General features: G+C 22.2%; 4 protein-coding genes across 4 annotated transcripts in view; all 4 read left to right on the forward strand. All coding sequences in view use genetic code 6, as the record gives it.

Annotated features, from left to right (window-relative positions):
* The window catches only part of TTHERM_01153640 (kinase domain protein), a gene marked incomplete at both ends in the record, with an annotated part of 8,103 nt that extends 7,973 nt beyond the window's left edge, over positions 1-130 (forward strand). The window contains one exon of the mRNA XM_001011770.3: positions 13-130. Coding sequence (XP_001011770.3) covers positions 13-130 — 118 coding nt within the window. The remainder of the gene's footprint in view (positions 1-12) is intronic.
* Positions 131-4,073: 3,943 nt separating this feature from the next.
* On the forward strand, positions 4,074-11,339 carry TTHERM_01154640 (WD domain, G-beta repeat protein; the record flags this gene model as incomplete). Its single annotated transcript, XM_001011771.1, has 1 exon — positions 4,074-11,339. One exon carries the CDS (start codon positions 4,074-4,076, stop codon positions 11,337-11,339), a length of 7,266 nt encoding a protein of 2,421 aa, XP_001011771.1.
* Positions 11,340-12,348: 1,009 nt separating this feature from the next.
* On the forward strand, positions 12,349-15,266 carry TTHERM_001154643 (transmembrane protein, putative; the record flags this gene model as incomplete). Its single annotated transcript, XM_012796477.1, has 8 exons — positions 12,349-12,584; positions 12,891-12,980; positions 13,308-13,397; positions 13,633-13,752; positions 13,948-14,037; positions 14,300-14,389; positions 14,687-14,776; positions 15,071-15,266. The coding sequence occupies 8 exons, from the start codon at positions 12,349-12,351 to the stop codon at positions 15,264-15,266; spliced, it is 1,002 nt and encodes a 333-aa protein (XP_012651931.1).
* Positions 15,267-15,280: 14 nt separating this feature from the next.
* TTHERM_01154660 (hypothetical protein) lies at positions 15,281-16,906 on the forward strand (the record flags this gene model as incomplete). The annotated part of the gene is made up of 5 exons (XM_001011773.3): positions 15,281-15,585; positions 15,857-15,946; positions 16,151-16,240; positions 16,513-16,602; positions 16,810-16,906. The coding sequence occupies 5 exons, from the start codon at positions 15,281-15,283 to the stop codon at positions 16,904-16,906; spliced, it is 672 nt and encodes a 223-aa protein (XP_001011773.2).
* Positions 16,907-16,937: the final 31 nt, after the last annotated feature.

Below are 16,937 nucleotides of genomic sequence, written 5' to 3' on the forward strand. Positions count from 1 at the left end.
TTATATTTCAAGATAAAATAATATTGGTGCAGAGGGTGCAAAAGATTTAGGCACAGGAATAGCCTAGTGCAAAAATATCACAACTTTGATGCTTTACTTAGAGTAAAAATTTAATTTATTCATTGATTGATAAACTAATAATTGGTTATTTTAAGCTTTTGACTTAGTTATTAGCTAATTAAGCCAGCTTTTCATTTACTAACTTGCCTTCTTATTGATTTACTTATTAATCAAATAAAATATAACGAATTTCTTTACTTATTCATCACAGCATAACTAAAATACTAACGAAAACAATAGTTTTTTACCATTATTTCTCCTCCATATTTATTTAATTCCTTATTTATATTTCAAGTGGTAATAATATTGGTGCAGAGGGTGCAAAAGATTTAGGCACAGGAATAGCCTAGTGCAAAAATATCACAACTTTGAAGCTTTACTTAACGTAAAAATTTAATTTATTCATTGATTGATAAACTAATAATTGGTTATTTTAAGCTTTTGACTTAGTTATTAGCTAATTAAGCCAGCTTTTCATTTACTAACTTGCCTTATTATTGATTTACTTATTAATCAAATAAAATATAACGAATTTCTTTACTTATTCATCACAGCACAACTAAAATACTAACGAAAACCATAGTTTTTTACCATTCTTTCTCCTCCATATTAAAAATATGAATCTGGGTATACCGGCCCAAGCCAAAATTTTCTTCCAAAAAGCCTTAAAATTTTTATTTCAATGAAAAAATAAAATTTTTATATATTTTTCATGAAATACACACCCTGTGTGCTCACTCTAAAAATGATTACTTTTATATGCAAAAATTGTGAATGACATTCTGTTCGCTTAAAGAATAATTATCCTTTTTATAATTATTAAAAATTCTTTGTTATAATCTTAAAGCTATTAAATAATTATTTCTTTATTTAAAAATTAATTTTTGATTGATTTAAAACTTTATTTGTTGAAATTATAACTTTTAATTTTAAAGATTAGATGATTATAATGCGAAAATTTAATTGGAGAATTCACTAAAAAAATAATTATAAGCTAAGGTAAAATATAATTAGTTAAATTCATAAAAAATTGATTTATTTAAACTAATAAAATAGATATATATCTATTGACATTCAGCGAAAAGTTAAATATAACAAACCTGAGCTTTAATAATTTATTTATTAAAAATTTAAACTCTACATATATGTTTCATAAAAATATATATTTTATAATTTTATTTTTTATAAATGTGTTGATTAATTAGATCATGATTATTACTTATAGTTTGATTGATACCCTAATAATTTTGTTTAAATCCTAATCTGAACATCTGAAAATATTTAATTATAAAAATATGAGTTGATGTGATTAATAGATATAATTTATTAGAAATATTATTATAAGTCTCTTAAAACATCACTTTAAATATGCCAAATAATAGTTAATATTACTTTATATATTTAAGGCAATTTAATTATTTATGGGTTATAATTACTTCTCTCTCACAATTTAATTTAATAACTTTTATTTCCAGAAAACTATTACAAAATTTATTTTATAATAATATTTAATTTTATCTAATCTTTACATTGATGACTATAAAATGCGTGGTTGATATAATATTAATTATCATGATTAATTTCAGAATAATTATCATCTAAGTGTTAATTATAATCTTATTCTTCAAATTCTTTCATTTAAAATTGATTAATATAAGATAACAAAATAAATTATTATTGATTTTGGATTAAAAATTACCCAATTTTTATTTTATTGTGTTTTTTAAATAATAAAGAATTATTATAATAGTTAACAAATGATAAAAGTGAATTAAAATGAATAGAATTATCTGAAAAATATGGCATATCATAAATGACTATATTAAGACTTATTAAAAAATTTTATTGAAAAAATAACACCTAAACATCAAATATAGCTGTTATAGCATTTGAAATATCACAAAGTATGATATCATAATTTGTGATATTTAAAATAATTTTTATATTAATAATGAATTTTTTTTCTTCTAAATCTTAATTAATTATATTCAAAAAATTAATTTCTCGTCAGCCGTCACTGTCAAGAAAATGAGACCGATGATTGAGGTATTACAGTATTACTACAAGAATTTTAATCCAAGAAGTGCTATATTCATGAAATTTCAGATCTGTCATATTTAATTTTATAAAATTGATTTTTCTTGGGTTTTTTATAAAATTATTTTTTTTGTAAATCACTTAAACTAATTGTAAAAATATTTTTTTTATTTTTGAAACAATGAAAGTACAAATCCATAAAATTTACTATGAAGAAATTATATGACTTTTATTAAAAAAACATAAAATGTCTTAATTAGTTTTAGAATTAATACTTAAATTTTCTTTTTATTTGTAAAATTAATTATTTCCTATTTAAGGTTTCAGCTTTGATATGTTTAAGAATAAATTTCTGAGAATTAATGCTGAAATTTCCTTTTTATTTGTAAAATTATTTCCTATTTATTTTTCTTTAAAATGTCTCAAAATAAATTTCAAATCAGGCTTTTCAAACAAAATGTGATAATTGCTTGAACTATGAAGATATTTTTGATATTTCAAATTCGAGCTCTTTACATTTCATAAAATTAATATAAAGGAGTTATTAAACCCAATTAAGCAGTAACAAAAATATTTGCTTTATGATATAAGATAATATCTTAGCTAAGTTAAATTGCTAAAAATATAAGTAGTTTTTTTCAGAAAAATATAAAAATTAATACAAAAGTTTTTTCTTATATTAGATTAAGAATTTTAAGCAAGAAAAATAGCTAGATTTAAAATATTATTTATGATTATTTAATCTAATCAACAAGGATAAGTTAAGAGACTGATAGAATTTAATTATATATTTACTTAGATTTAGTTTCATAAATGGAGTTAGACTGAGATAAAAATCTAATTTCATAAAATTAAAGGTAGGAATTTAAAATATGTTTTTATATTAAAATTTTTAATGGCATAACTAAGATATTTTATTTACTAAATTTACAATATGTCTATCCTCTCTATTATATGCCTATATTAAAAAAAAAATTTATAGCAAGAGTCGTAGTATAGCTTTTGATAATAGTTAGTATTTTTATAACAAAGCTTTAAATATATCTATGAATAAAAATGTGGATAGTAAAAGGAAGAATATCAAATGAAGATGATATTTTGCAAATTCAATTTTAATTAAAAGTGCTTAAATTTCTTAAATGCTTTTAAAAATAATAAAGAAGAAAAAGAATTATTAATGTTTGCTGTTGAAATTTAATATTTGTATTATCAAAGTATTAAACTTAAAGAATTCGATTTTGTTAGAAATGTTTAGTAAGATTATGTGACATTATACATGCGAATTTAGGAAGTATTTGTATTTTTAAAAATAATAAAGATGCAAAAGAATTATTAATGATTAATGTTGAAATTTAATATTTGTATTATCAAATTATTCAACTTAAAGAATTCCATTTTAAAAGAAATTTTAAGGAAGATTATGTGACACTATTCATGCGAATTTAGGAAGTATTTGTATTTTAAAAAATAATAAAAAAGTTATATATAGTAAAGTAATATTATTTTAAACTCATCTGTTCTTCTTAAGATTTGTGAATTTCGATCCTTGCGAAAGTAATAAAAAATGATAGCTGAATTAAAAAAGATGTAAATTTGAAATATCAATTTCCTCATTTAAATATCTAAGAAGAGCGATATTATTATTGAAATTGAATAAATGATGCAATTAGAAAGATAAATTTGTATAAAATTTTGACCATTAAGAAAATCAGAAAAAATCGAATGACAAAAGAATTACAAGCTTAAATAATCAAAATACAATAATTCGAATGAAGAATTTAATGATTATAATGTAAAAATCACTAATTAAAAAGTAGAATCAAGAAACTTACAATAATAATAATTATTAAAACTGAATTATCAATTTATAATCGAAGAATTTCAAATCTTCAGTTTATTGAATAAACCTTTTAGAGAAAGTTATAAAATATCTGCTTAGTTGACACCCTCAAACAGAAAAACATTTTTAAAAACCAATGAATTAAAGTTTTTTTGGCTTATTTTAGAAAAATGATAATAAGTAAGTAATATCATTAAGTCAAAACATTACATTTGAAAGGGTTAAACACTTTTCAAACAATAACTAGAAAATAAATACCATTAGCTAATCACAGAGTAACTCAACCTACTTAAGTTTAACTGATGCAGAAACAAATAAGCTTTAAGAGATGAGCTGTTAAAATGTAAATTAACTGGATAATTTATAAGCGATTACTCAAATTTAGCATCATGATAAAGTTTTTAAAGAAGAATAAGATTGTTCGAGTTTGTTGAATTTAATAAGTAATATTTCAGTTAATAATAAAAAATATATAGGCCAGTACAATAAATATTAAAGCATTGCTGCTTCTTTATAGCCTAAAGTGCCTTAAAAAATGAGCTAAAGTGAATTGAGCTTATGCGATAAGGCGAAGTTAGATTAAGAAAGCTAACTTTATGATAAAAAATTAAACTCTAATTTCTGCTTTAATCTTTTAATTAATTTTAGAAACTAAATTACAAACATAAGCGTATCTTAAGTTCAAAGAAGAAATCTTTTGAATTTAATTTATAAAAACAAAAACAAACAATTTAATGATAAATTAATTAATTTCACTTGCAAATAATATCATTCACTTAAATTCAAACCCAAAACTGAAAACAAATCTTTGTTACTTGATCAGAAATATTTCGGAAAGGAAAAAACCTTTGAAGTAAAAAATTAAATCTTAATAGATAAAAAAAAGTTAAACTAAATCGGTGTTTAGCTCATAAATTAATAAGATATTGCCCACTATAAAAATTGTATTCATAATTAATCTGATTAATTAAACAAAACAAGCAAATCTTAAATTAATTAGAACAAAAATTAACTACTTCAAAAAAATTGCAATAAAGCAGAAGATTCTATATTTTCAAAGAACATTTCCTTTTAATATAATGAATAAACGAATGCTAATGAGCATATAATTTGTATGAAATAAATTTAATTAGATGAAAAAGCTTCATTAAAATTATCTAAAATAATTAATACAATGAATACAAAAAATTAATCAATATTCTAAAGTTAAAAAAATAAAATTTTAGGAGGAGGAATTTGTGGAAGTAAAGAGAATGCTTATTCATCAAAATAAGTTTATGTTAAACAATAATAAGAATTGCAATAAAATATACCTTAAATTTATAATAAATTGTAAGATTAAACTGAGATTGTTAAAGAAAAACACGAAAAACCTTAATTAAATGAATTAGAAAGGTTTAATATGTCTTATGAGGAATATTTTACTTCAAAAAAATTAAATGAAAATGAAATAGAAAATGAAGTAAAGTTTATTATTAAGAAAATACTTTATCCGTTAAATGATTACATAGGCACTTAAGAGATTAGAGATAAAGTGATTGATGTGATTAATTTGTTGATAAACTATTTATTAGTAATCATATTTAGTAAAAAGTAAAGTGCTACTGAAAAACAAATTATCAAATTAAATAAAAAGTTATAAAGTCTCAGATTGTATTGTGATGAGAACAAAGAAAGATTTCCATGTTTGAGCATTTATCAATATTGCGATATATTGATTTAGTTAAATTCTTAAAGATTAAAATTGGATGAAGTCAATTTAGGTAGTGACTCATTATATTTAGTTTAAAAAATCGCTTAAGTTGCTAAATATGGAGCTGGATTTGTTAGCATAAAAGGAGCTACTAAAAATGTATCAGAAACTGAGTTAATTGAAATGAAGAATTGTTTTAACGAAATTAAATCAATTATTTCTTAAAATCGTACTTAGGGAGGAACAATAAATACTATTTAAGATATTAAAGAGAATAATATTGCATAAAAAATATATGGTTTATTTTTGAAGAAAGTCGATGTTATAGGAGATCAATTTTTAGAAAATGATGGAATTGAAGAAATTATTTTCTTATTGGAAGAGATAATAAATATTACAGATAATGAAAGTATAATATTTTTCTATATGTAATTGAACTATTTGTTGTCTAAATAGAAAAAGAAGGATGGCTTTAAAGAGCTTTTGTAGAGGTTAGAAAAAGAAAATAAGACAGACTTAATTATGAAATAAGAAAGTTTCGTTTAAATTGAAGAAATTTATACTGTTGAAAAACGTAGAAGTATTGCTAATCTGATAGCATAGTATAATTAATTTAGATTCATAAGATCTGAATTGCTTATGAGTTTTGCTCAAATATTAAAACTATCAAATAGAACTGAAAAACAGTTTACATCAGTCATGATAACGATTGTCTCAAATTACTTCTAAGAAAAATAAAAAGCAGTAAAAATTGTCTCTGAAGAGAATTTAATTATGGCTGATTTTATTAACAAATAATTAGAAAAAAGCAAAATAATAGCTGAAATAAATTACTCTAAATAATAAATTTATTAACTGCTAGACCATAAGTAATAATACAATCAGTTTGCATATGAAATTAATAATGATAGAGAATTGGAAATTCATTTAACAAAATATTCTGTGATTGCTTGGGTATAAAGATTAAAAGAAATTCAACAAGATCTTTATTTGAATTATAAAGATGAGTTATTGATAGAAGTAAACAATTTGTATGTTGATTAATAGATAACTTATTAAGAAGGTTTTAAAATTAACACTGATGAAAAAGATGCATTAAATTAAATTATCAATCAATTTCTCGTCCCTAACTTTGTGATTTCTTCAGATGAAACTAAGCAGTTGCAGAATCAATTTGATGATAAAAATTTTAATTAAAATCTTTAGATATTTTAATAAAATGATTAATAAGAATATCAACAATAAGAGAGAAGAAATGTTAATAATGTCTAATGTAAAATTTTATCAATTTTAGCAGAAAGCGGATGTGGAAAGTCAACGCTTTTAAAAAAACTTTAAGTTGAATTACTTCATCGTAAATCTTGTTATACAAAGAATAATAAATCTGATTTCATACCAATTATAATTAAGTGTAAATAATTGGATAGATAAAAACCATCTATTGAAGATTATCTTGAATCTGAAAACTTAGACAAAAATTTTATAGAAATTTTAAAGAAATCTGAAAAAAATAAATTAATCATGCTTGATGGGTTTGATGAATACGATGGTGAATATTTTCAGGTCTACCAAAAATTAAAACTTAATGAATGGGTTAATACATTAGTAATTGTCACTTCTAGATTAGAAAAGATTGCTGTTACTGATGCTTAAAATTACTTTAAATACTATAATTAATATGGAAACTAAGGCTAGAGTGATTCTTTTACTATTGTCAAGCTTGAGAAATTCACAGATTCAGACATTTTTGAATATTTACAAAAGTTTGAAAAATAAAAATCTTCAGAAAAGCAATAACATAATCAGATCAAATAATTAATAAACAGATTCGAATAATTAATTGAATTAATTAGAACTCCAATTAATTTATACTATTTAACAAGAATGACTAAAGATATCAATCTTAACGATGAAGCTGTTTATTTTGCTTTCTAAGAAGTTTCAGATTAAATAGAATTATTTGAATTATTCTTTTAACAAATTTTCAATAAAAAATCTAAAATATTCATTTAATAGCAAAAACATTTAAATTTGAATGAGAACTAAAAACATGAAATCATTGAAAAAATTTAAACTTGCTTCTTTGAATATTTTTAATCTATTGCAATGCAAATATTTCTTTAGAAAGGTTAAAAACCAAATTATCTTTCAATAGCAAAAATTCAAATAAAATTTTAGCCAAAAGAATAAATTTTAGAATTCCTCTAAAAATATTAACTAAAAACAGAAGAAATAAACAATTTATTTAACAATTTTAACGATCCAAGAGTGGTGAAAATAAATTATTTTAATCAAAGAGAAAACAAAAACAATTTAAAAAATGAAAATCCAACTTAAATAAAATTTTTTGAAAATGAACAAGAATTTGAGTTCAGGTTTAAATCGCTCTATGAATATTTTGCTGCTAGAGCTATGAAATACGATTTTGATTTACACAAAGAAGAAATCTTTAAATTAGATATTCAATAACTGAAGCAATTTTAAATTAACAAAAAAGTTATAATGAATTGCTAATCAAATACATCTGATCAATAAATTCTTTTGAATCTTTATAAATTAATTAAACTTAATTTAGATTCATTATCTTTTAAGTACACATATGCTTAATAAGATTTATCATAAACGAATAGATACATATAATTCTTAAAAAAATCTACAATTTAAAAACACACAGAAAAGAGCTAGATAGACATTGGAGCGTCTAATTTATTGTCAGCTTTGTTTATTTCTAAGTTCTTGTTTGTCAATTTAACTTTCTACAAAAACTCATTCTCACAAGCTTATTTGCCTTCTAAAAAACTCATCAAATTTTAAGATTGTAATTTAGATAACGCTTTCATTAACAAATAAAATTTAGAAAATTGTGAAACTTCAAACACAAATAACGCTCTTTTCGGTGATTTCGAGAATTTATTTGACACAAAAGACATTTATTAATTTAACAAAGTAATATTTTACAATAAAACTCTTATTTCTATAACAAGAACAGGATTTATTAATTAATTTGAAATTACTGAAAATAATTCTTGTAAAATATTGAAATCAATTCAGATCACGACAGTTCCCTTGAGAGCTATTCATTTTGTCATAAATAAAAATATATTCGTTTTAAGAGGGAGAAAGTCTTTGTTTGAGGTAGATGCTCAAACTTTTGAGAGAACTAACTCTTACACATTCTCATATGATATAGCAAACTCATCAATCAATGAATTAAAATATATTGTTACCTTAGAGAATAAATAAGTATTTTATGGAGATATTTAAAATGGATTTATTTTATTAGATCAAAATAAAATATAATCTGAATAATCTTTGTCATTAAATGATCTGATTTTCACTTATCTCAATAATTAAATTCACATTTACAGTTTATAAAATCTCTAATTCATAAAGACAATACAAAACTGTAAAATTGATTTAAACATATCTGCCTTTTCTCCAGATGGCAAATATCTTGCAACTGCAGGTTTAAAAGATAATTTTTTATATATCTGGAATGTTCAATAAGGATTTTAACTCGTTAATACTATTCAAGGACATTCAGATTTTATTTTTTCAGTTGCTTTTTCTTCTGATGGAAAGTACATCGCAACAGGTTCAAAAGATAAAACTTGCAAAATCTGGGATGCTGAAAAAGGACTTCAACTCATAAACACAATTCAAGGACATCATTAAACAATATTATCGGTTGCTTTTTCTGATGATGGAAAATATCTTGCAACTAGCTCACACGATTAAACTTGTAAAATCTTTAATATTTTATAAGGATTTGAGTTTATAAACACTATTTAAGGACATGCATAAACTATTAACTCAGTTGCTTTTTCTCCAGATGGCAAGTACTTAGCAACAGGTTCAGGCGATAATACTTGCAGAATCTGGAGTGTGGAAAAAAAGAAATTTTATCTCTTAAACATTTTACAAGGACATAAGAATTAAATAAATTCAGTTGCATTCTCTGCTGACAGTAAGTATCTTGCTACTGGTTCTTAAGATAATACTTGCAAAATCTGGAATATCGAAAGAGGGTTTCAACTTATTAATACAATTTAAGATCATTTTTCATCAATAAATTCTGTAACTTTTTCTCCTGATGGGAAATATTTTGTTACAGGTTCAAGTGATAAAAGTTGCAAAATTTGGAGCGTAGAGAAAGGATTTTAGCTGTTTAATATTATTTAAGGACATTCTTAAGAAATTAAATCAGTTGCTTTTTCTGGAGATGGCTAGTTACTAGCAACAGTTTCATCTGATAATACTTGCAAAATTTGGAATTCTCTATATGGATTTTGCTTCATTAATAATATTCAAGGACATTCACAACCAATTACTTCTGTTACATTCTCTGTAGATGGAAAATATTTAGCAACAGCTTCCGAAGATAAAACTTGCAAAATCTGGAATTTATTAAACAATTGCTAGATCCTAAAAACTATTCAAGGACACACTTCAAAAATTAATTCAGTTTCCTTTTCAGCAGATGGAAAATATTTAGCTACTTGCTCTGAAGATAAAACTTGTAAAATTTGGAATACCCAAAATGAATTCTAAATGATAAAATCAATTGAAGGACATGTTTTAGAGGTTAATTCAGCTTCTTTTTCTCCAAATTCCAAGTACCTCGCTACAGGTTCTTCAGATAAAACTTGCAAAATTTGGTGCATAGAAAAATTATACCATCTCAATAATTCAATTGAAGAACAATCAATTTTTGTTAATTAAGTTACATTCTCTTAAGACTGTAAATATCTCGCAGCCTGTTTAGATAACAATACATGCAAAATTTGGAGAGTTGATAAAGGATTTGATTTTTTAACTACAATCTAAGGCCATTCAAAAGCAATTAATTCAGTTGCTTTTTCTGCGGATGGCAAGTATCTAGCAACTGGTTCTTCTGATTCTACTTGCAAAATCTGGAACGCACATAAAAGATTTGAGCTTTTATAAACAATTGATGCAGAAATTCATCATATTACTGCAGTGGCATTTTCTTTAAATGGGAAATATCTCGCCCTAGGTTCTTATTTTGCTTGTAAAATCTTGGATGTAGAAAAAGGATTTGAGGTCATTACTAAAATTTAGGAAAATACAGAAAAAATAAACTCAGTTGTTTTCTCCGATGACAGCAAGTACTTTGCTACAGGTTCAAATGATAAAACTTGCAAAATATACACAGCAGAAAATTACTTTTAACTAGTAAGCACTATTTCAGGACATACTTCTTTTGTTTATTCGGTTGCATTTTCTGCAGATGGGAGATTTCTAGCCACAGGTTCTTAAGATAAAACTTGCAAAATTTGGAATATGAGATAAGGATTTGAGCATTTAATAACGCTCTAAGGACACACATTTGAAATCAACTCAGTTGCATTTTCTCCAGACAGTAATTTCCTTGCAACAGGTTCTTATGACAAAACGTGTAAAATATGGTGTGTAAATTATGGATTTTAGCTTATAAAAAATATTGAAGCTCATATTTGGATAATCAGTTCACTTGCATTTTCTACAGATGGAAAATATCTAGTGACAGGTTCTCGTGATAAGACTTGCAAAATCTGGAACCTTGAAAAGGGTTTCGATATGGTTAATAAAAATTAAGATAATGATATTAATTCAGCTTTATCTTAATATAATATGATACAAAGTTAAAACAATATAGTTTAATTTAATGGAGTTGAAAGAATGTTTTAGCTGCAATACGAACTGTGATGTGAAATATTAAAAATACTTTGAGTTATAAAATAATTCATTAAAGTTTAAGAGAAAATAAATATGATAATAAAATTTAATTTATAATTAATTGAATTTTTATTTTTTTATACATTGTAAGAATAAAATAATATGTGAATATATAATTTTTTAATAAATTAAATAAATACAATAAAACACTACTTTAATATCTCTTAAATAAACAAATTATAATTATTTTTTATGAAATTATGCAAGTTAACCTAAATTTTCTGATTATTGAGGGTAGAGTTATTCTCAAATAAATATGATATTAAAATTAAATTAATAATTAATTGAATTTTTATTTTTTGATACATTGTAAGAATAAAATAATATGCTGAATATATTATTTTTTAATAAATTAAATAAATACAATAAACACTCCTTTAATATCTCCTAAATAAACGAATTGTTATTATTTTTTATGAAATTAGGCATGTTAACCAAAATTTTCTGATTAGTGTGGGTAGAGTTATTCTCAAATATATATTTCCTTAAAATATATTTATAAAATAAAACTGAAAAATCTGCTTTAAAAAAAATATTTTACTTAACTTTCCTACCCACCTATTTTATTTTGCATTAAAAATATTAACTGTTAATATTAAGATTTAATAATGAATTTTATACACTCTTTTTGTGATATTTTTAGAAAAAAGCAAATTTATAAATTAATATTTCATTTATCTAATAATTATTTACCTAAGTTAACTCTAAGTAAATTTGAACTGAATTTATTTATAATTAATTAATTAAAACTCAATAAATTGCTATTCAAATTTTAGAGAAATTAATAAACAAACAAATAAATAAATAAATAAATAGATGATACAATAGAAAACATATTATAATAATCTAAAAGATGTAATTTTTTTTTTTTTGATTAATTTTATTTAAATTAATTTTTATGAATAAAAAAAGCTTATAAACTCTGCTCTTTAATCCCACTCTGTTCTAGATATTGATCTAAAGTATATTTAATTTATTAATGCTATTATTATTGTTAAATTTTTATTATTTATAAAATTATTTTTCTAATAAGTATTTTCTCATTCATCTCTTTATCAAAATTCATTCATTTTTTACTAATAATTAATTAATTAATAAAATATTTTTTCTTCAATATTTAAAAATTAGAAACGAAATTGGTGATTTTAATGCATCAGACTTAGGTTCTGCTTTAGCAAACTGTACTAATCTCTCAAATTTAAAACTTGAACTCTAGTAAAAACAGTTTATTTTATTTTAGATTTTGATTGTTTTTAATATAAAAATGAGTTTAAAAAAATAAAACTATTTTAATTTATTTATTAACTTTTTATTGATAGTATTTTTTATTATTCTGCTTCTTTTTTGCATATTTTTTTCTATTCTTTCTCAATTTAACTTATTTATTTATTCATTTTCAATTTTTGTTTTGATTTTTAATTAATTTCTTAATATTTCATTTTTTCTTAATATTTACCTTTTAACTAACTAAGTACCTAACTAACTATCAAATTATATTTTTTTTCTTCAATATTTAAAAAGGCTGAATAAAATTGGGGATGACGATGTTTTAAGCTTAGGTTCTGGATTAGGAAAGTGTACTAATCTCTCTAATTTGACTTTTGACCTTGGGTAATAAAGTTTAGATTTTGATATATATTTGTATAAGCATCAGTTTAAAACAATAAAACTCTTTTTATTAAATTAATTGATTAAATTAAAATTTATAATTTTATTTTTAGCTATTTATTTACTTTTATAACATTTATTTGATTTATTTTTATTATTATTCTGCTTATTTTTTTTTATTTCTTAATATTAATCATTCCTTTTTTCATTTATTTACAACTTTTACTTTGATTATTAAATTAATTCATTTCTTTTTATTTCATATATTTTCATCATTTTTACTTTTAACTAACTCATTAATTAAATGTATTTTCTTCTATATATAAAAAGTAACAATTAAATTGGTCCAATAGGTGCAATAGGCTTAGGTTCTGCTTTAGCAAACTGCATTATTCTCTCAAATTTAACTCTTAATCTTTGGTAAAAAATCTGTTAATCTATTTATTTATTTATTATCTTTTTATTAGATTTATTTTTCTCTTTTACCTTAATTGCGTATATTTATTTTTCTTTGATTCTTAATTTTACTCATTTAATTTTTCATTTTAAACTTTTGCTTTGATTATTAGTTAGTTAATTTCTTAACATTTCATAGTTTTTCCTTCAACTAACTAACTAATTAGTTATATATTTTTTTTCTTCAATTTTTAAAAAGTGAAAATTAAATTGGTGATGAAGGTGTTTTAGGCTTAGGATTTGATTTAGCAAAGTGCGCTAATCTCTCAAATTTGGCACTTAATCTTTCTTAAAAACAGTTTATTTGTTTTGCAAATTAGTATTTATTAGCTTTTTATTTAATTTATTTTTCTTTTTTATTCTGCTTGTGTGTTTTTTTATTTATAAATTTAACTCATTCATTTTTTCATTTTCAACTTTTGATTTTATTTTTCATTATTCATTTCTTATTTTTTCATATTTTTTCCTTCTAACTAACTAATTAATTAAATGTTATTTTTTGAATAATTAAAAGTTAAAATAAAATTGGTGACAAAGGTGCTTTAGGCTTAGGTTCTGCTTTAGAGAAACTTACTAATCTCTCAAATTTGGAACTTAATCTGTCGTAAAAATAGTTTATTCGTTTGGGATTTTGAAATTTTTTAACATAAATATGAGTTAAAAACAATAAAACTGTTTTAATTTAATTATTTAATTATTTATTTATTTTCATTTTATTTTAATTTTCTTTTTTTTTCTGCTTTGTGTATTTTTTTATTTTTCACTTTAAATTATTTATTTTTTTTATTTAAACTTTTGCTTTGATTATAAATTAATTCATTTTTTATTATAATTAATAATATGCATTTTCTTCAATGCTTAAAAAGTTGTAATTAAATTGGTGCAATTGGTGTTTCAGGCTTAGGTTCTGGTATAGCAAAATGCACTAATCTCTCAAATTTGGCACTTAATCTTTCGTAAAAACTGTTTATTTGATTTCAATTTTGATATTTATTAATATAAAAATGAGCTTAAAACAATATAACTAACTCTTTTAATTTATTTATTTTATTTATTTTTCTTTTTTAATTCTACTTGTGTCTATGTTTTCTTTACTTTATAAATTAATTAATTCATTTTTTGCTTTTAAACTTTCGATTTAATTATAAATTAATAGATTTCTTATTATTTCATATTTATTTTTCTTCATTTTTTCTTTCCTGATAACTAAGTAACTATTCAATTTTTATATATTTTCTTCAATATTTCAAAAGTTACAATAAAATTGGTGACGAAGGTGCATTAGGCTTAGGTACTGCTTTAGCAAATAACACTAATCTCTAAAATTTGACACTTTAACTCTAGTAAAAATAGTTTATTTGTTTTAGATTTTAATATTTTTTCAAGAAAATATGAATTTTAAATAAGAAAAATATTTTAATTTATTTATTCATTTATTTGCTTTTATTTTATTTATTTTTATTTCTAAGCTTTGCTTGAGTGTTTTTTTTATTTCTTTAATTTACTCATTTATTTTTCCATTTTAAAATTTTGCTTAGATTATTAATTAATATGTTTCTTATTATTTAATATTTTTCTTCATTTATTCAATATAACTAATTTGTTAATTATTTTCATTTTCTTCAATATTTAAAAAGTTAAAATTAAATTGGTGATACATACATACATACATACTCGCACATGGTTACATGCACTCGGGATAGGGGCCCTATATATAATTACTTATACATTATTATTATACGTATACCAATTTATTTATATATAATTGTGGGTAATATATTAGAAGGGAAGGGTCACCTACACCCTAATGGCATTTCTACTAATCTTCCATGATTTGACTACGCATTATGCTCGCTTCCCATTTGTATTCCAGATCTTCTGTTCAGAATGGGGCCTCCTCTTTACCACCTATCAGATTTGGCCCTTCCCTCCTACCAAGGAGACCGCTGGTAACATTCACATTTTTACATGGAATTTTTCGAAATAAAGGGGGCGGTATAGGATTCGAACCCCCGATATCACTGCTAAGACCCTCCGACTCGCCCACTCGAGCCGCTTAGCCCTTCTTTTAAATTGGTGATGAAGGTGTATTAGGTATAGGTTCTTGTATATCAATGTGCACTAATCTCTCAAGCTTAACACTCGACCTCTTGTAAAAATAGTTTATTAGTTTTGGATTTTGATTGATATTTTTTAAAACAATACAACTAACTATTTTAATTTAGTATTTATTAATTTTCATTTGATTTATTTTTATTTTTTATTTTACTTATCTTCTTTATTTTCTCTTAAAATAAAACTCTTTTATTTTTCATTTTAAATTTTTGCTTTGAATATTAGTCATTTAATTAATTTTTGAAGATTTTATATTTTTTCTTCATTTTTACCTTCAAACTAACAATTTTTTTGCAATATTTAAAAAGTTTCAATAAAGTTGGCATAATTGGAGCATCAAGCTTAGGTTCTGCTTTAAAAAATTGCACTAATCTTTAAACTTTAACACTTGCACTCAAGTAAGAAGAGTTTATTTGTTTTGGATTTCTACATTTTTTAAGATAAAAATGAATATAAAATAAAAAATATCTTTTAATTTGAATTATTTTTCTTTTGCTTGTGTGTTTTTTAACTTTTATTTCTTAATTTTAATCAATTATTTTCATCTTTTTGTTTGATTACAAACTAATTCATTTCATATATTTTTCTTCAATATTTAAAAGTTAAAATAAAATTGGTGATGAAGGTACATTATTCTTAGGTTCTGCTTTAGCACAGTGCACTAATCTCTCAAATTTAACACTTAATCTTTCGTAAGAAGAGTTTATTTATTTGAATTTTTTAATATAAAAATTAATTTAAAACAATAAAACTCATCATTTAATTTATTTATTTACTTTTTATTTGATTTATTTTTCTTTTTTATTCAATTTGTGTGTGCTTTTCTAATTTCTTAATTTGAATCATTCATTTTTACATTTTAAACTTTTGATTTGATTAAAAAGTTTTTTATTTCTTATTATTTTATATTTTTTCTTTCTAACTAACTAATTAATTATATGTATATTCTTTAATATTTAAAAAGTCGTAATTAAATTAGTGCAATTTGTGCATCGGGCTTAGGTTCTGCTTTAGCAAAATGCGCTAATCTATCAAATTTGGCTCTTAATCTTTCGTAAAAACAATTTTTTTGCATTGGATTTATATTTTTTTATATAAATACGAATTTAATACTACAACACTGTTTATTTATTTATTTGATTTATTTTTCTTTTTTTATTCTTCTTATTCAAATTTTATTTACTATTTAAAATATCATTTAAATTTAAACATTTTATTCAGTTAAATTGGATTAGTAATTTACACTAATTTATATTAAAAGAAAAAACGAAATCAATGGATCAGAAGAATTTAAAGTAAATAGCAAGCTTTTTAAATCAAAAAGATTAGTTGCTTTTAAAATATATTTCTAACTATGATAAAAAAATGGAGAAAATACAAAAATAAATA

Source organism: Tetrahymena thermophila (genome assembly GCF_000189635.1).
Source record: "Tetrahymena thermophila SB210 genomic scaffold scf_8254722, whole genome shotgun sequence".
Classification (NCBI taxonomy): Eukaryota; Ciliophora; class Oligohymenophorea; order Hymenostomatida; family Tetrahymenidae; genus Tetrahymena; species Tetrahymena thermophila.